Source organism: Hemiscyllium ocellatum, chromosome 34, assembly GCF_020745735.1.
Source record: "Hemiscyllium ocellatum isolate sHemOce1 chromosome 34, sHemOce1.pat.X.cur, whole genome shotgun sequence".
In the NCBI taxonomy this organism is placed as follows: Eukaryota; Metazoa; Chordata; class Chondrichthyes; order Orectolobiformes; family Hemiscylliidae; genus Hemiscyllium; species Hemiscyllium ocellatum.
This window is the reverse complement of record NC_083434.1, coordinates 8,583,599-8,604,541: the sequence shown is the minus strand read 5'-3', so window position 1 is coordinate 8,604,541 and position 20,943 is coordinate 8,583,599. Positions and strand designations below refer to the sequence as shown.

At 41.4% G+C, this 20,943-nt stretch overlaps 1 protein-coding gene across 3 annotated transcripts in view; it reads right to left on the bottom strand.

The window, feature by feature from the left end:
• LOC132832127 (F-actin-uncapping protein LRRC16A-like) overlaps positions 1-20,943 on the bottom strand; it is a 458,164-nt gene that overhangs the window by 271,327 nt on the left and 165,894 nt on the right. For all 3 annotated transcript variants that reach the window (XM_060849857.1, XM_060849859.1, XM_060849860.1), the window contains exon 5: positions 5,270-5,391. In XM_060849857.1, coding sequence (XP_060705840.1) covers positions 5,270-5,391 — 122 coding nt within the window. The remainder of the gene's footprint in view (positions 1-5,269; positions 5,392-20,943) is intronic.

Genomic DNA, 20,943 nt, shown 5'->3' with positions numbered 1-20,943 from the left:
CTGATCATACCAACAGAGCCCTCTTCCAGAACATTTAAGTATTTCATGTACAACAGTGGCCAACAAGCCGCTGAGTGTTCGATCAGCAACACGACATTTGTAAGAACCAGAAATAACAAGCTTTCCATGGACTGCGTGGGTGCCACTAGGATCTGCCATCTTTGGACTGTGGGAGGAAACCAGAGTACCCAGAGGAAACCCACAAAGACACAGGCAGAACGTGCAAACGCCGCACAGTCGTCCATGGCTAGAATCGAACACAGGTCCCTACTGCTGTAAGACAACAACGCTAACCACTGAGACAACGTGCTGCCCCAAAGGATCTGGTTCTAGGAAATGAGGCATGGCAAGTGGATCAAATATCAGTTGGTGACCTTTGAATACAGTATTGTAAACTGTAAATTAGCAATGGAAAAATAAACACAGCAAATTAACTTTGAGACTGACAGATAGTATGAAAGAGAATTCAGAAGTCTTCTTCGAAGATCTAAATAGCCAAAGAGTGGCAAGAGAAAGATTGGGATTAATTTGGATCAGAAAGGGGATTTCCACATGAAGACAGAGACCATGGCTTGAATTCTCAATGAGTGCACTGCAATCCTCTTTACCAAGTGCCACCCCAAACTTATAGTGAGAAAATAGATTGTTGGGAGACTGGATTGTACATAAATTGGGAAAACAAAAAAAAGATACTGAACATGCTGGCTGATCTTTAAGGTTGCTAAGTCAACAAACAAGATGAGATGAAGATGCTAGGGTAAAGCAGGCTAGAAATTGAGGAGATACTGACTATAATCTTCCAGTCTTTCTTGTATACAGCGATGGTGCCAAAGGACAAGAGAATTCCAAACCATTGTTCAGAAGAGATCAATTTAACTTTACTGGTGGTAACACGTTTTGAAGTAATAACCTGGACACAATACACATACAGGTGAATTAAATAAGGCCTGTAGCGCAGATTTGTTAAGGGCAAATTGTTTTAACCAACTTGATCGAGTTTTCAATGAAGTGTTGAAACTGTCTGAGGGCAATAATGATAGATATATCAAGGCTTCCAAAAGATCTCAAATACACATTTTGATGAGCAAGACAAAATTTCAAAAGTTTCATGTGATGAAATATTTCAAATTACTGTGAACCATGAGGAGGACGGTAATAGTCTTCAAAAGGATCCTGATAGCCAGGTGGAACCCACAGACACACCACAAATTAAATTTATCACAGAAAACTTTGAAGATGGGAAGACAGGTTGAGGAATTGTTTAAAAGATTATAAAGTAAACTTTATACCAGGTATGGAGTACAAAAGCAACTAAGTTTTGAAGAACATTTACAAAACATGAGCTTAGCCTCAAGTGACATACTGTGCCTAATCTGGGCACAGCATTTTCGCAGTATGAAAGGATCTTTTCGATACTTTCTAAGATTAAGAAAGTGGCTCCAGAGAGGAGAGAATTTAATTAAATCAATACAGTATTTTCTCTCCTGAGAGAAGATTGATAGGAGATATGGAAAAGGTGTTCACGGTCTTGAGGGATCGAGACACAGTACAGAAAACTCGTCTCAACAATGGAAGGGCTCGAAACCAGAGGACACGGATTTAAGTGAAATAGTGAAAGAACCTAACAGTGACATTCAGACAAACAGTAAAGCAAGAGGTAGAAATGAAATCGGATAGCACATAAATAGTTAAAGCAGAGGAACTTAAAAAGATTGGCAAAGTGGAAAAGTCATCCAATTCACATGGGATGCTTCTTAAATTATTGCACATAAAATGGAGAAAGCAGAGGTTCTCCCATAATCTTCTAATCCTCCTTGAAATATTAGTGATGACTGCAGAATGAGAAATGTTACCACTCTGATCCAAAAATGGAGAGAGGTGAACCTGACAACTACAGATCGTTCAGTCCAATGACAGTACAGGGAAAGTTTTGAGAGACATTAATTCAAGATTAATTTAATTGTAACTTGGAGAATTACAGGTCAATCAGCTAGCACAGATTATTAAAGGTAATTCAAACTTGATCAGCTTAATTGAAAATTATCACCAAATAGAGTCATACAGTATGGAAACAGACCATTCGGTCCAACTAGTCCATGCTGACTAAGTTCCCAAATTAAACTAGTTCCACCTAGTCTGTCCCTGGCCTATATCCCTCCAAACTTTTCCTATTCATGTGCCTATCCAAATGTCTTTTGAATGTTGGAACTGTACCTACATCCACCATTTCCTATGGCAGTTCATTTCACACACTAACCACTGTGTAAAAAATGTTATCCCTCATGCCCTTTTTAAATCTTTCTCCTCTCAACTCAAAAATAAGCCCCCTAGCTTTGAACTGCCCTATCTTTGGGAAAAGACCTTTGCTATTCACCGTATCTATGCCTCTCCTGATTTTGTAAACCTCTATAACGTCATCCCTCAACCTCCCACACTCCAGGGAATCAAGTCAGAGCCTATTTTTATGACTGAAATCCTCCATTCCCAGCAACATCCTGGCAAATCTTTTCTGAACCCTCTCCAGCTTAATAATGTCATTCCTATAACAGAATGATCAGAACTGCACGCAGTACCTCACTATTGTTCTGTAAAATCTCAACAGGTCCTAACTCCTATACTAAAAAGGTCTGAGTATGTTAGACGTCTTCTTAGCCACTAAATCTACCTGTGATGCAAATTTCAAAGAATTATGTACGTGGACCCAGAGGTCTCTCTCCAGGACCCTACCATTCATAGTCTAAGTTTATTTAGTGTTAAATAGACTGGTTAGCAAACTTGAAGTTCATTGATATGTAGGATTGTAAAAGTGTAAATACAAAATTAGCTATGAGAGAGAATGCAGAGTGTGGTTTTGCATGGTTGTTTTTTAGGCTGGTGGAAAGTAATCACTATGTTTCTCAGGAGTTAGAATTTGCACCACTCCTCTCTTGATTTGTTATTCATGATATAGATTTGGTTTTACAGGGCATAATTTAAAAGTGTGCAGATGATACGAAACTCTGAGATGTAATAAACAACAAAAAGAATAGTAAGATAATTCAGAAGGAAACAGATTGATAAAATAGATGGACGCATGGAATGTATATTTAACACAAAGTAGCATCAAGTGATGTATTCAGGTACAGGTTATAGAAAGTATAACTAATGACAATGTTTGAAGGTAGCAGTACAAAGAAGATATAATAGCTATCTTTTGTAAATTGTTGTTTAGGCCTCAGTCGGAGTATTGTCTTCAATTCTACACATCACAAAAGGTTGTGACAAGGTTGGACAAACTGCAAAGAAAACTTATCAAAATGATTATAGGAATGTGGGTCTTTGTTACTTGGAGTTGAGTGAAGCATAGAATCCTAAATCCTACAACACAGAAAGCCATCTGGCCCACTGCATCAATGTCCTGCACCAGCAATTCGCCTACAGCCACCACCGTCCCCATGGACCAGCAAATTGTTACTTTTCAGATGTTAGCAATATTGTCCTTAGAGGAAAGGATATTAAAGAGAGGTTTAAATGGTGTTGCTCATAATGATGAATGGTTTTGATGTAGGTGAATAAGCAGACACTGTTATTAATGACAGATGGATTAGTAACCAAACTTTATGGATTTTAAGATCTTTGGCTAAAGAAATAGAGACAAGCTGAGAAGCACGAGTTTTGAAGATCATGGAATGTATTTCCTGAAAGGGTGATAAGAGCAAATTAAATTGTAGTCAGCAAAAAGGCAATCAGATACATGCTTGAAGGGAGAAAACTGGAAGGTGTCAGATGAAAGTTGGGACTGGGATTTATTGAGATTTATCTTTCAAAGATCTGGCACCGGCACAATGGGCTCTCTATGCCAGACCTTTCAGCAGTGAAATTAGGAAACACTTTCATTTCAAAGGTTGGTAGATGTTTGGAATTCTTTCATAAGCAGCAACTGATGGCAGATCCATTGTTAATTTTAAACCAGAGATTGACAATACCTTTGGTTGGGAGAAAGTGAGGACTGCAGATGCTGGAGATCAGTATCATAGGGTGTGATGCTGGAAAAGTACAGCAGGCAGGCAGCATCTGAGGAGTAGGGGATTGACATTTCCAGTGTAAGCCCTTCATTAGGAATGAAGGGTTGGCCCAAGGAGGCTGAAAGATAAATGAGAGGGATGTAGGGGGAAGGTATCTGGGAACGTGATTGGTAGATGAAGGTGAGGGCAAAGGTGATAGGTTGTAGAGGAGGGTGGAGTGGATAGGTGGGAAGGAAGATGGACAGGTGGGAAGGAAGATGGACAGGTGGGACAGTTCAAGAGGTTGGTGCCAAGTTGGAGGGTTGGATCTGAGATAAGGTAGGGGGAGAGGACATGAGAAACTGGCAAAATCCACATTGATCCCGTGTAGTTGGAAGGTCTCAAGGCGGAAGATGAGGCGTTCTTCCTCCAGGCATTGGGTGGCTAGAGTTTGACGATGGAGGCGGCCCAGGACTTGCATGTCCTTGGTGGAGGGGGAGTTAAGTGTTTGGCCACAGGGCGGTGGGGTTGTTTTGTGTGGGTATCCCAGAGATATTCTCTGAAATGTTCCGTAAATTGGTGTCTTGTCTCCCTAATGTAGAGGAGACCACATCGAGAGTAACGGATACAGCAGATGTGCGTGTAAGTACAAGTAAATGTCTGTCGGATTAGATTAGACTAGATTACTTGCAGTGTGGAAGCAGGTCCTTCGGCCCAACAAGTCCACACCGACCTGCCGAAGTGCAACCCACCCTGACCCATTCCACTAAATTTACCCCTTCACTTAACACTAGGGGCAATTTAGCATAGGCAATTCACCTAACCTGCACATTTTTGGACTGTGGGAGGAAACCGGAGCACCCGGAGGAAACCCACGCAGACACGGGGAGAATGTGCAAACTCCACACAGTCAGTCGCCTGAGGTGGGAATTGAACCCGTGTCCATGGCGCTGTGAGGCAGCAGTGCTAACCACTGAGCCACCGTGATTAACACTGGTTTGGTTAACACCTTTGGTTAATAAACATCTAAGGTATGCGGAACTAAAACATATTTACTGTGTTAAATCACAGATCAACTATAACCGCACTGAATAACAACAAAGGTTGGAGGGTAAGCAGCCAATTTCGGCTTCTCCGTACCATTAGATGGAAGAAAGTATGAAAAAGTAGCAAGCTCAAGAAGCCCTTCACAACTTGAGATTTCAAAACAAAGATTTTCAACAACTGGGTAGAGATGTTTTTGCCATCAATGCTACAAAGGCCATGACATTAAAGAGGGTACCTACATTGGAGAGACACCAGGAAGCATCTTCTTGAGGCACGATCCCAGGTTCCCCACTACTTCATTCACCTCTTCGGATGAAGTTAGTTTCAAAGGAAAAGTGCATCGATCCGTTTCTACAATCAACTGAAAAACACCAAAACAACATATAAGCATTTCAACCCAAGTCAAGTAAATAATGCATAAAGTAGACAAACCTACAAAGGAAACTATGGACCTATGTACCTTGAACTTCGGTTTTCTGCGATCCTATTCATTTCTATGTATGAAATTACAAGCCTGCTGGGTCAGCCTCACAGTAATATTGTTCAACAGGCTAACAAGTTTTTTTTTAATGCATTGACACGATGAGGGCGTCACTTCTAGGCCAGCAGTTATAGCCCATCCCGAACTGCCCAGAGAGCAGGTAAGAGTTACAGTAAGTTCTGAAGAAAGGCCACCCCATCCAAAACATTAACCCTGTTTTCATTCCACAGATGCTGCCAGACCTGCTGAGTTTATCCAGCAATTTTTGTTTTGAAGTTGGTAACATCCTTTTGCATTTTGCTGATTCTGGATTTATATAGCATAAAGAAATCCAAAATGTTTATTGTAATAACTGAATGCTTAAAAAGCAATGTGAATTATTAACAGTACCTGCCCTAGGGAGGGACTAAAACATGTAACTGATTCCTCTTTCTCTTCAACAGCTACAAAAGTGAATCAATTCTGGAGCCTGGAGATACCAATCAGGCCTTCAGAGATGTGAGATGACATGTTGTGGGAACTTCCTTCGGAGTGTTGGACTAAAAACGTTTTACTATCAGAGAACTAGTTTCTGTCAGATGGCCCACTGCCACTGATACTCTAGTTCAAATAGAACAGTTAACCGATCTCATTTCCTTCATTAAACTGGAGATAGAGTCAGGGAGTCCATTCACTCTGTGTTTTGAGCTAAGCTTCGACAATGGCTGGCATGACTTCCATGTATGAGAGTAGTGCAGGGACATTCATTCAAGGGCAAGACCTGATTCATTACCATTCTAATCAAAACTCTCTGCATGTTTGATAGTCTTGGTCATAATTGCAAAGATCACCTGACCACTCCCCACATTGGCAGCCACCTTAATGGTTCATGAATGTCCATTTTCTTTAAAATGGAGTTTTAATAATGATGACACCTTCATGCATTACTGGGCATGGGACATGTAACAGGATATTTGCACAATGATAAAAGCTTTGAAAACTGGAACTGACTCTGAGATGTACTAACTTTACCCATGAAAAACTGATCAAATATGGATGAAATAAAAATGGTGACCAAATTACACTGTTTACAAAAAGATACTCTGATCGTTTTTCCAAATTCAAAGTGAAAGTGACCTCAGTTTCTCTAGTCTGGGAACTGAGTAAAAGCCATCAGTTGCTCCATAAAAATAATATGCATTTTACACAAGCAATTTCCCCAAAATTATTATAATAACCTGGATAGTACTCAAACAGAATGGGCAACTCAAGAAAGTAAACCATTTTCTAGTGAACTAGAAATGGCGTTACACCTAATTTATCATAAGTGAAAACAATGAAATGTTTTACAACTATAGCATCTGTTGCTCTCGTTATAACTTTGGAACACTACTACAGTGAAATTACTTTTTAAAAATTCCCATTGCAGCTTATCCTGTTTTTAAGAGAGTTTTGCAAAATCTCCTCACAAACAGTTGATCAATGAAACATGTGATAAGTCTGTTCATCCACATTTGCCTGAGGCCTCATTACATTTTCTTGTGATAAACAGATGAATTACAACAACCAATGAGCAATCAAAACTGCAGCGAGCAGTCTCCAACGTCATAAATTTGTAAAGAAATATTGTGGGTAGACATGTTAATTGGCTCAATACAGACAAGTACCAAAAGCAAACCAAATGCTTTGAATCAGAAATCCTTCTGCTTTGAGTATGCAAAGCACAGACAAGTATCCTCCAAGATCTATTCTTCAGAATAGATTTAGATGTCCTCTGAGGATATATAATGAAGAAATATTATACTGAAGTCAGCAATGAAAGTTGAAATAAGATTCAAAAAACTGTAAAAGCTTTAAATTAGAATGCTGAGGGAGTCATTCAGCTAACGATTCATCAGACTCGTCTTGAGTAATCCAGAGTGAATAATTTTAATGGACTTTGTGCAGTAGCACTTGAAAAACAGCAGTCTTTAATTAATTGTCTTTATTAACATACATTGCAGCAACATTCTCTGCTTTTGCGGTTTGGATACATCAAAGTAACTTGTATCATGGCCTAATTGAGCATCAGGCTCTCAGGTTGTCTTTCGATTATGCTGCAGACAGGTTGTTGTGGTGTGTTGACAATGGAGGGTTGGCCAGCAGATCAATGGGGTGGCCAATGTGTACATCTTGAAATAAAGTCGGAGTAATAAAATTAGCATCACAATTACAATGACCATACATAATTCTGAAATTACATCAGAATCACAGAGTTAGACCCCAAATACAGAAAATTGTAGACGCTTGTTGAGCAGGAAACATGGGTCACTAATCTCCATTCAGCAAGCTGCCAGACAGCAATATGATATTGAACAGAGTTTTGTTTTGATGACAGTGATGATGGAGGGATAAATACTGTTGAACAGATCAGGGATAACTATCTTGTTCTTCTCCAAAATATCCACCTGAGCAGGTGAATGGGGCTTTGGGTAACTGTTGATCCAAAAGACAGTACCCTCCAATGGGCAACGCTACCTCAGCACTGTACTTAAATGTTAGCTTTGATTTTTTTTGTGCTCAAGCCTGGGTGGGAATTAAAGCCAGCAACCTGTGATTCACAGATTACTGTGATTTCAACCAAGCAACAAGTGAGATTGCCTGTGAAGGTGCATTTTTGATGCAAAGAAAATTCAGAGCAGTTTGAAAGAGATGTACAAGAATTTGATACGTTTAGATAAGTTGGAGAAACCAAGGATGTTCCAACAAGGAACAGGTATGCAGTTAAACCCTTTTTGGGCAAGAGATGCACAGATAATGTGTGAAAGGTCTTTTTATGCAAGAGATAGAATTTACCTCCACCATCCATTTGGGCATTACAGCCCAGAGAGATGATACAGACGAAAACCTTGGAAATATCAGCATTCATGTGGAAATTGATTCCATATCTGTAAACATCATAGCCAAAGGGCAGCACTAATCTTAGAAAGGAGAAGGGTCAAGTATAAGAATGGTGGCTTGTACACCCTGACTATGTTACTGTGAAGTTGACTTGAGCTCACTGTTCTCATCATCTTGGTTGTCAATAAGAATATTGTGCTTGAATCATTTCATGTATGTAATGGGGTTAGCATGTTTCTTTACCTTGTCTTATCGTTGCATGTTACTGTTGATATTATTGATGTTCTGGTTAGTGCTATGTGAGTATTCCATGTGTTATATTTGTACTTTTTTCTCAATGTTTAATTTGGGTAATTCTTTTGCCTGCATCCCACACTCCTACATCCTCCATGAATCCTCCTAGAAGTATCAACAAATGATGACTGGGAACAGTTATCTGCACTTGTATGCCAAAGAATAATTCTCATGGTGAGGTAACATTTGCACTGAGCAGTGTCACTGTAAGAGGTAGTACTGTGACATGCAAGTTTTGTTTATTTTGCTGACCTTGTTAAAAGTTAACTACACCACAGCACGGATATATCTTTAGACCTAGGAGAATGTGTCAATGAGTTAGTCTGAATAACTCTTCACCTGTCACACATTGTCCTAAATCATTTTCCACTGCACTGTAACCTATTGTTTGAAACAAGTTCTTATTATGTCCTTAATAGGCTAAAGATTGAACTCGATGTACTCAATCCTATGTTATTCAGCTCGGTGACAGTTGTGCTCACCATTTGTTTTGGGAGGCCCTTTCACTGCAAGATTTACCAAGATTTCTCACCAATTCTTACATAAACCCCGTCTCATTAACTATCACCCCATTCCGTCTTACCATGTGCCATTCCTAGAAACTCAATGGACATCTGCAAACAACCAGCATCCTCTGCATATGAGCCATGGTGCTGATTACCGAGATATGCACTGGCAACCCATCATTGTTCCTCACCAGCAACTGAATAGCACAGCAGCCACAAATCCATGCTTCTCATGGCTGACTTTCTCAAACATACAACCCATTCTCTCATGCCACTTCCTATTTAACTATTTAGCCACGAAACTGACCTGCCCTTATCTACATCCCATGTAAATAACCTCTCAAAATCATCCCCAATGCCCACTGAAGGCCCATAGTTTGTTAGTGCCCAGTAGGGGTTCACCACACATTGGTCAGCAACTGAACAATTTTAAACATGAACTTTCATTTATATCCACTGAAAATGAACACAAAAAATGAAGAGAGGCTGCAGTTTGCCCCAACAAAGCAAACCAAATGCTGTCATCATGATCAACAACTCTGCCACAGTCCATGATGATCTGCTGTACTCAGCTCTCATCTTCTGGAACCAGATATCATTCAGGTCCTCCCCGACTTGTAGCACCTGATACAACTGAGCTCTGTTCTTGCACAAGTTGAGTTCCCTCCAGCTCAATGTCTCTTCCTCTTTGAAGGACTGCTCCTGTTCTCCCAGTTTCTCAAGATTCAGTACCTCTCCTTGCTGCCTGCTCCAATTGTGCAGAGCACATCACACCCAGGCTGTGGTGGCACACACACGGTCCAGACTGAACTGGACTAAACTTTCAGTAGAGTCCATTGTCGTACTTACATCACACTTGATGAACTTGGTATTTCCTTCCTCCTCAACACTCTTAAGTTTACAAGTGATGGGACATTTTGGTCAACATTTGCTTTTTTTCAAGTCATCATTGCTAACTTCCACATCACGGAGATGGCAAGGCTAGATATGCATGCACCAATGTCATCAAGCTAATCACCTTTGACCTGCATTTGAACCCTAAGCACATTCAATCTGCATGCACTGCAAATGGGAGAAGAGATGACTGCAAGTTAAATATGGCTGGAGTTTGTAAATACATGCGTCATGTATTTTAACATTGTGTCCTAACCACCAATGAACATGGACACTTTGCTTTCACCCATCAAACTGACATTGGCCCTGCCTACCCTGAGCATTTATCTCAGCCATTTTCCAGTTGCAGGTAACACACTGAGAATAGTCATGGCAGGGAATGTAGTGCACAGTGGATACCACATGGAGACCCATCACGTTCACCTACAACTGTTCCTCTCTGTCTTCTGGGCTTTAATATTACACATCAATGATGCCCACCCTGGTCCTCAAGGTCCCCTGTGGAGGCCACAGTGGTGGTCACTAGAAATAATTCCTCCTCCCACCATCTACTACACCTTCCAACGCTGTTCCACATACCCCACTCAACATTTTGTAATTTTCTCCCATCACCTCCAGACATGCCCCACTTTCAAAACTAACCACCCCTCCTCCCCCACCTTCTATACGTGATTCTCCTCGGGTTTGATGGCTCCATAGGAATGGCCATCAGCCATTCCCCAGACTATACTCAGACAAATCCCTTGGCAATCCCAAGCAGAAGAATGACCGAGGCCAAGTCCTGAGACTGCGGGCAGACTGTGCCCATCGTTGACAGACTCCCCACCTGACTGGATCAAAGACTAGCTCCCACCCACTTCCTGACATGGCCATTTAAGTGAATAAACATGGAGCATGTTTGGCATGCAGGCAACACCCTGCTAACAAATGCTGTTTGTGCCTGCCATTGTGCCTTTAAAAAGGCATTTAACAAGCTATAATACCACTTAGTTGGCAATTCATGGCTGTCTAATGAGGAACTTGCTTCATGGCCGACAAATAGTTAAAGGATGCAGTGAATTACTCCTGACGTAGAGATAGATCTCACTGGATTTCACATTCAAAATCTTGCTCTAGTCAGCATTGATTGGGTCTCTATAAATCTTCAAAGACTGGGCTGAAGGTTCCGTATAAATATTGGCAAATTGTCAGAGAGTGAACAGATCAGTTGTAATCCTGCTCCATGGATGTGCAGATACTTTGTGAAGTGTCAACAGTTCTTGGTGCTAATTGGACCGAGAAGCTTGGCATGCCTCATATTTCTTCCAGTTATTTACATCTGGTCAATGGTTTCTGTAGCCAGTCTTTGGCTTGAGCTATCTCCATACGTGTTTCAGGCAGATACAGTTAGATATCAAGTCTACCAGGATGTTGCCAGGTATGGAATGTTTGCATTATAAAGAAAGACTGGATAGGCTGGGACTTTTATTTTCACTGGAGCATGGGAGGTTGAGGTGTAACTTTATAGAGATTTATAAAATCATGAGGTGTACAGAGAGGGTTAATGGTAGGTGTCTTTTCCCTAGGATGGGGATTTCAAGACTCGGGGACATATTTTTAAGGTGAGAGGAGAGAGATTTAAAATATTTTTGAAAGAGTATGGTTTGCATGTGGAATGAACTTCCTGAGGAAATAGGCATAGGCATAGTTGCAACATCTAAAATACACTTAGCTAAGTACATGAATAGGAGAGTTTTGGAGAGATATGGGCTAGGAGCAGGGCAGTGGGACTAGTTTAGTTTGGGATTATGTTCGACATGGACTGGTTTGACCGAAGAATCTGTTTCTGTGCTGTATGAATCTATGATTCTATGACATGTTTGCCCCTGAAGATAACATCTCTGAGAACACTCATCTCTGGAACGACAAAATGATTTCAAACCTCTTGAAGGGGTCTGGCCACCTATTAATCACCATGTTTTCATAATTGTTGCAATACATAATCTTTCAAATGTTACTTGTTGCAGTTGCTAACAATTACTGCACACTGTCAAAACCCATGAAGCCAGTGTGTGAACCATTTTCTATTTCAATACTGATGAGATCTATTTGTATTTCCAAAGAAGTGTGTATAGCTTTGGATGAGTTGAGTAAAGAATGTGAAAAGTCAGATGTGACCTTGGAACTACTTGGAATAGCTTGTAGCATGTGTCACAGTCATAGCCTTGTAATTTTATGCATAAATGCTGTAATCTCGGTGGTGCACTAGTTATCAGTTTATCCAAGGTTATTGTGAACAGTTTGTAGTCATTTTTATGGTAAAATTTTATCTAAACAAGTGAAGGCTTTTGGACTCAAAATCCAAAGTTAATATTTCGCCAACAAAATTCAAATAACTGGGCTATGGGTAGGTTGCAAAGAAAACCATAGGCTTCTCTTTTTATATGTTGCCTAGTCCAAGAACTTCTGGAGGCATTAGGCTCTACTGCAGATTTCTCTGACGATCATCCGGCCATGTAAATGAGGATGTTTCTTCAGAATTTCTCACAGAGATGAAGCTTTCTATGCAAGATTTAGTATGTATGGCTAAAGACAACTGAACAAGTCCAGGCAACACTGCCAATCGCCTTTATGTCATGGGTTAAGCATTATACTAATGCCATCTAATTTGTCAGGTTCAGAATGAAGGTTAATGTCTGAAAATATCGACACAAAAAGGTTTTCCATTCTACATCAATGTTGCACTTGCTGCAATGGAACACCAGTCCCACAGTTTCCAGCAGGAGGTGCAAGTTTGAATCATGCTCTCGTGTTATTTGGGTATTTCACAAGCGATACGGCCCACATGTTGGAAAATAGCTTCTCAGATTGAAATTACAAATTGTTGTTGCTGGAAACTGTATGTCTCAAATTAAGTATGGAACAATGATAACTCCTGAGTGATCTCTTCTAAATTGTACTAAACAATATCCATTCATTACAACAATTTGTGAAAAATTTGATATTCGCATAGGGTTTAGTTCTTTAACATTACTATGAATGATCATCCTTCTCAACCTCTCCTCTCACCTGAAGCATGGTGGACTGTCAGGTTACGCCACTACCAGTCATCTCTCCCTAATGAGGTCAGGTAAGACTATGGAGACTTTACCTTTTACGTTTAGTTCCTTAAATATGGAAACTTTATATGGGCATAATTTCAGTGCTACATTTCTGGAAACTAAACCAATTTGTATATAGCCAACCATTTTTTAAAGATGTGATGGAGCTACACAAGTATAGATTAGATTAGATTCCCTATTGTATGGAAACAGGCCCTTTAGCCCAACCAGCCCACACTGAACGTCCGAAGAGTAATCTACCCATTTCCCTCTAATACACCTAACACTGTGGGCAATTTAGCATGGCCAATTCACCTGACTTGCACATCTTTGGACTGTGGGAGGAAACTGGAGCACCCGGAGGAAACCCAGGCAGACACGGGGAGAATGTGCAAACTCCACATAGACAGTCATCTGAGGCTGGAATCGAACTGGGACCCTGGTGCTATGAGGCAGCAGTGTTTACTACTGAGCCACCGTGCCGCCACTAAATCTGCACCTTATAGATTATGACATCTCTTTCCATCATATCAAGTAGTACTTTCAGTTTAATCTAGATAGATGCTTCACTTGTTACATCAGCTACAGAGGTGTTAGTGTTCATTGTGGGCTGTTGTCCTTACCATTATCTTGTCAACACAGGAAATTGTTAACGACGGGTGGGGTGGGATTTCTATATCTCAGGAGGCTTACAATTATTGAACCTGTGGTCACCTCAGTGTAGAGTATTCAGGATGACTGTGTTATGTTATTGTAGCAACATTCAAATGTAATGGGTATCAGGAATGGAATCCCCAAGTTATTAGTTATGAACTTAGCAGTGGCTGGTCTAGCTATCATCTTCCATACACGCTTCTCTGCATGCAAAGTGGCAGAATGATAGCACTTACATCTATAATTGAATTTTGTCCACAGTATATACTATTTTGGTCTCATAACAGTTACAGGGGAAATGTCAGCCGATGATACTAGACAAGCCAGACTTGCAACAGGAACCTGGCTGGATAGATCATAATTACTTTTTGGTTTTGTATCAAAGTAATCTTATATGAAAATATAAGCAGACATGTTGAAGTTTTGTTTTTAAATAAAGGAACAAAAATGTTTGTGAACAGGTATGAAGATAGCCAAGGGAAAATATCACCTCTTTTTTTATATAACACAAATTCAAGGATTTTTAAAAACACATTAGAAATAATCTATCCACACTTTATAAATTTAGCTGAAGTAACAGCTGCGTCTCTGAATCAGTATGCTTTGGTAGCTGACTATATTCATAGAATCCTAACAGTGTGGAAGCAGGCCCATTGAGTCCACACCAACCGTCCAAACAGCACCCCACCCAGATCCATCTGCATTTCCCATGGCTAACCCACCAAGCCTACACATCCCTGGACACTACAGGCAATTTAGCATTGCCAATCCACCTAACCCACACATCTTCGGATTGTGGGAGCAAACCAGAGCACCCAGAGGAAACCCACAATGACATGGGGAGAATGTGCAAACTTTACACAGCCAGTCACCTGAAAGTCGAATTAAACATAGGACCCTGGTGCTATGAGGTAGCAAAGCTATCCACTGAGCCACCATGCCGCCCCAAATGTTTCCATTTTAAGAATATCTAGAGTTGTCCTGTCAGCATAACCCAGCCCAGATTATTTGTACAGGTGAACAAAAGATACTTTCTTATTAATAATTTAATGGGTTTTAAGTAATTAAAAGTTTGAAGTGAAACCTAGTAACTCTTCCTTAACTGTTCTTATGTTCCTTCCCAAGTGCTGTATTATCCCTGTCGCAACTTCAAATCCATTCTTCTTTTCTCTATTTTTAAACCCCAGAAAGGGGTGGCACGGTGGCTCAGTGGTTAGCACTGCAGCCTCACATCGCCAGGAACCCAGGTTCGATTCCAGCCGAGGGTAACTGTCTGCGTAGGTTTCCTACAGGTGCTCCAGTTTCCTCCCACAATCCAAAGATGTGCAGGTCAGGTGAATTAGCCGTGCTAAATTGCCTGTCATGTTAGGTGCATTAGTTGAGGAAAATGGGTCTGGGTGGGTTACTCTTTGGAGGGTCGGTGTGGATTTGTTGGGCTGAAGGGCCTGTTTCCACACTGTAGGGAATCTAATCTAACCTCCGCTTATTCTCCATTCCAACATTTTGGCTGAGGTTTAATCATCACTTCATATTCCAAGATTTTTTAAAAAATTTTAAACTCCTTTTCTTCGGAACACACCTGAATCTATCTAAAGATTTCTCAGTGCTTCAGAACTTGGCACATCCATCAATTTCAAAAGGCTTATCACTACAAATGTATTAAATGTGGAATGCTCTCTCCCTATGCCCTCTGCGTGAATTCCTAGCAACTCTGGATAACATTTTGCTTGAAAATACTGGTATGATACTTTTTTCCTCAAAAGCCAATAGTCATCTCCAAGCATGTAAAAGAGGAAGACAGGCCATTCGGCCCTTTGAGACTGCTCTGCCATTTAATATAATCAGAGTTGATCATCTAATTCATTAACCTGTTTTCACTTTGTACCCATACCCTTTGATCTCTTCAGTACTAAGAACTATAGAGTCAGAGATGTACAGCAAGGAAACAGATCCTTCTGTCCATCCCGCCCATGCCAACTAGATATCCCAACCCAATATAGTTCCACCTGCCAGCACCCAGCCCATATCCCTCCAAATGCTTCCCATTCATATACCCATCCAAATGCCTCTTAACGCTGCAACTGTACCAGCCGCCACCACTTCCTCTGACAGCTCATTCCATACATGTACCATCCCCTGCGTGAAAATATTGCCCCTTAGATCTCTTTTATAGCTTTCCCCTCTCACCCTAAACCTATGCCCTCTAGTTCTGGACTCCCTGACACCAGAGAAAAGACTTTGTCTATTTATCCTATCCATGCCCCTCATAATTTTGTAAACCTCTATAAGGTCACCCCTCAGCCTCCGACGCTCCAGGGAAACCAGCCCCAGCCTCTCCCTATAGCTCAAATCGTCCAACCCTGGCAACATCCTTGTAAATCTTTTCTGAACCCTTTCAAGTTTCACAACAACTTTCCAATAGGAAGGAGACCAGAATTGCATGCAATATTCCTACAATGGCCTAACCAATGTCCAGTACAGCCGCAACATGACCTCCCAACTCCTGTACTCAATACGCTGACCAATAAAGGAAAGCATACCAAACACCTTCTTCACTATCCTATCTACCTACGACTCCACTTTCAAGGAGCTATGAACCTGCACTCCAAGGTCTCTTTGCTCAGCAACACTCCCTAGGACCTTACCATTAAGTGTATAAGTCCTGCTAAGATTCACTTTCCCAAAATGCAGCACCTCGCATTTATCTGAATTAAACTCCATGTGCCACTTCTCAGCCCATTGGCCCATCTGGTCCAGATCCTGTTGTAATCTGAGGTAACTCTTTTCGCTGTCCACTACACCTCCAATTTTGGTGTCATCTACAAACTTACTGATTGTACCTCTTATACTCACATCCAAATCATTTATGTAAATGGGAAAAGTAGAGGATCCAGCACCGATCTTTGTGGCACTCCACTGGTCACAGGCCTCCAGTCTGAAAAACAAACCTCCTCCACCACCCTCTGTCTACTACCTTTGAGCCAGTTCTGTATCCAAATGGCTAGTTCTTCCTGTATTCCATGAGATCCAACCTTGTTAATCAGTCTCCCATGGAGAACCTTGTCGAACTCCTTACTGAAGTCCATGTAGATCTCATCTACCACTCTGCCTGAATCAATCTCTTTGTTACTTTCTCAAAAAGTTCAATCAAGTTTGTGAAACACGATTTCCCACGCACAAAACCATGCTTGCTATCCCTAATCAGTCCTTGCCTTTCCAAATACATGTACATCCTCTCCCTCAGGATTCCCTCCAACAACTTGCCCACCACCAACATCAAGCTCCCTGGCTTGTCTTTACCGCCCTTCTTAAACAGTGGCGCCACGTTAGCCAACCTCCAGTCTTCCGGCACCTCACCTGTGACTATCGCTGATACAAATATCTCAGCAAGACACCCAGCAATCACTTCCTGAGCTTCCCACAGAGTTCTTGGGTACACCTGATCAGGTCCTGGGGATTTACCACCTTCATGCTTTCAAGACATTCAGCACTTCCTCCTCTGTAATATGGACATTTTGCAAGATGTCACCATCTATTTCCCTACAGTTTATATCTTCCGTATCCTTTTCCACAGTAAATACTGATGCAAAATATTCATTTAGTATCTCCCACATTTTCTGTGGCTCCACACAAAGGCCGCCTTGCTGATCTTTGAGGGGCCCTTTTCTCTCCCTAGGTACCCTGAGGTGCCTTATTTTCTAGGAGAAAGTGAGGACTGCAGATGCTGGAGATCAGAGCTGAAAATGTGTTGCTGGAAAAGCGCAACAGGTCAGGCAGCATCCAAGGAGCAGGCAAATCGACGTTTCGGGCAAACTCATGCCCAAAACATTGATTCTCCTGCTCCTTGTATGCTGCCTGACCTGCTGCGCTTTTGCAGCAACACATTTTCAGCTCGTGCCCTATTCTCCCCCTAGTTACCCTTTTGTCCTTAATGTATTTGTAAAAATCCTTAGGATTCTCCTTAATTCTATTTGCCAATGCTATCTCATGTCCCCATTTTGTCCTTCTGATTTCCCTCTTAAGTATACTCCTACTTTCTTTATACTCTTCTAAGGATTCACTCGATCTATCCTGTCTGTACCTGACGTATGCTTCCTCCTTCTTCTTAACCAAATTTTCAATTTCTTTAGTCATCCAGCATTCCCTATACCTACCAGCCTTTCCTTTCACCCTGACAGGAATATACTTTCTCTGGATTCTTGTTATCTCATTTCTGAAGGCTTCCCATTTTCCAACCATCCCTTTACCTGAGAACATCTGCCTCCAATCAACTTTCGAAAGTTCTTGCCTAATACCATCAAAATTGGCCTTTCTCCAATTTAGAACTTCAACTTTTCAATCTGGTCTATCCTTTTCCGTCACTATTTTAAATCTAATAGAACTTTGTTCGCTGGCTCCAAAGTGCTCCCCCACTGACACCTCAGTCACCTGCCCTGCCTTATTTCCCAAGAGTAGGCACCTTCTCTCGTAGGTACATCCACATACTGAATCAGAAAACTTTCTTGTACACACTTAAGAAATTCCTCCCCATCTACACCTTTAACACTATGGCAGTCCCAGTCGATGTTTGGAAAGTTAAAATCCCCTACCATAAATACCCTATTATTCTTACAGATAGCTGAGATCTCCTTACAAGTTTGTTTCTCAATTTCCCTCTAACTATTAGGGGGTCTATAATACAATCCCAATAAGGTGATCATCCCTTTCTTATTTCTCAGTTCCACCCAAATAACTTCCCTGAATGTATTTCCGGGAATATCCTCCCTCAGCACAGCTGTAATGCTATCCCTGATCAAAAATGCCACTCCCCCTCCTCTCTTGCCTCCCTTTCTATCCTTCCTGTAGCATTTGTATCCGGGAACATTCAGCTGCCAGTCCTGCTCATCCCTGAGCCATGTTTTTGTAATTGCGATGATATCCCAGCCCCATGTTCCTAACCATGCCCTGAGTCCATCTGCCTTCCCAGTTATGCCCCTTGCATTGAAATAAATGCAGTTTAATTTATTTGTCCTACCTTGTCCCTGCCTGCCCTGACTGTTTGACTCACTTCTGTTCTCAGCTGTACCAGTCTCAGATTGATCTCTTTCCTCACTATCTCCCTGGGTCCCATCCCCCCAACCATACTAGTTTAAATCCTCCCGAGCAGCTCTCTCAAATTTCCCTGCCAGTATATTAGTCCCCTTCCAATTTGGGGGCATTCTGTCCTTCTTGTACAGGTCAATTCTACCTCAAAAGAGATTCCAATGGTCCAAAAGTGTGAATCCTTCACCCATACACCAGCTCCTCAGCCTTGCAATCATCTGCACTTTCCTCCTATTCTTGCCCTCAGTAGCTTGTAGCACCAGGAGTAATCCAGGGATTACGTTCTTGAAACAGTCAATATCTTAGCCACAAATGCTTTCTTTGGCAGAGATTTCTGCAGACTCACCACTCTCTGTCAATAAATTTCACATCTTAGTCCTAACGGTCTAACCCATATCCTTACACTGTGGTCCCTGGTTCAGCACTTACTGTTCACTGGGAACATTCTTCATGCATTTACCATCTAGTCCTGTTAGAATGTTGTGGGTTTTGATGAGATCCTCATCCTGACTCTTCAAAGCTCCAGTGACGAGTCTTAAATGATCCGATCCCTCTTCATAAGTCAGTCCTGCCATCTTAGGAATTAGTCTGGTACATCTCCATTGCATTCCTTCCATAACAAGAACACAATTACTCCGATAATGAGGTCAAAATTGCGCACAACACTCCAGGTGTGATCTTACCAAGGCTTATATAATTGCAGTAACACATTGCTGTTCTTGTATTCGAATCCTCTCGCTACAAATGCCAACATACTAATTGCCTTCTTCACCACAACGATTGGTGAATAAGAACCCCCAGGGTCTCATTACAACCCCCCTCTTTCCCAATCTATCACCACTGAGATAATAATTTGCCTTCTTGCTTTTTTCTTCCCAAGCTAATAACCTCACGTTAATCTGCTTTATGCTGCATCTACCATGCATTTGCCTACTCACTCAGCTCGTCCAAATCACACTGAAGTACCGCTGCACTCTCCGAACAGCTCACTCTCCCACCAGCCTTGTGTCATCCGCAAGAACACAATAAACCTACATGTCCAACCCAGAACTCCAATAAATCAAACTTGCAGTACACAGTAACAAAACACTTAGCAAATCTTTCATTTTCCTCAAAATATACGCATAAAAATAAGGAGGAGTAAGCTTTCTGACTCCCGAAGTCTGTCCCACCATTTGATATTATCATGTTTAACTTGATTGCGGCCTCAACTCTACTTTCCCATCTTCCCGCTACACCTTTAGACTCCCTGGAAAAGCAAAGAATCTTTAGGCTTCAGAAGGCACACAATGTGAATAATGGCAAAGACTTAGTATGGTGTTCTGGGGTCAATATTTTCTGTGGTGTTCTGGGGTCAATATTTTCTGTGGTGTTCCGCGCACGGAATAGCTGCTCACTGCTAATTGCCTGGTTATCCAATGTCATGTGGTATATTTCTGTTTTATGATATTTGGTATACTGCCTCTTTTTTAAAATAAAGCTAGAACTATTCACACAGCCCTTGTCGGGCTGTTGAGCCTTTGGTTAGTTGGCTTGGGATTTGCAGTGTCCTGCAGTAACCATGAAAAGCTGGACAATTTCAGGAAGCACATATAAGGCACCACTGCTTGAATTAGCTAGCTATGGTTGAGGGACCGCACAGTCCTGCTCATAAGCATTGTTCACATCTGCATTTACTTCACAGCAATACTTCAATATATAATCTTCATGTTGGCTCAAAATACCTTTTCTTGATTTGCTTCATTCAGTTTTGCCTCTCCAGTGCTGTATTCATTCCAGAACTAGAGGACATAGGCTTAAGGTGTGAGAGGAAAGATTTAAAAGGAACCAAAAGGGCAACTTCTTCACGCAGAGTGTGGTGTTTGTATGGAATGAGCTGCCAAGTAGTGATGGAAGTTGATATGATTACAACATGTAAAAGGCATCTGGATGGGTATATGCATAGGAAGGGTTTAGAGGGATATGATCCAAGTGCTGGCAAATGAAACTAGATTAATTTAGGACAGCTGGTCTGCATGGATGAGTTGGACCAAAGGCTCCATTTTTCCATTCTGTACCTCTCT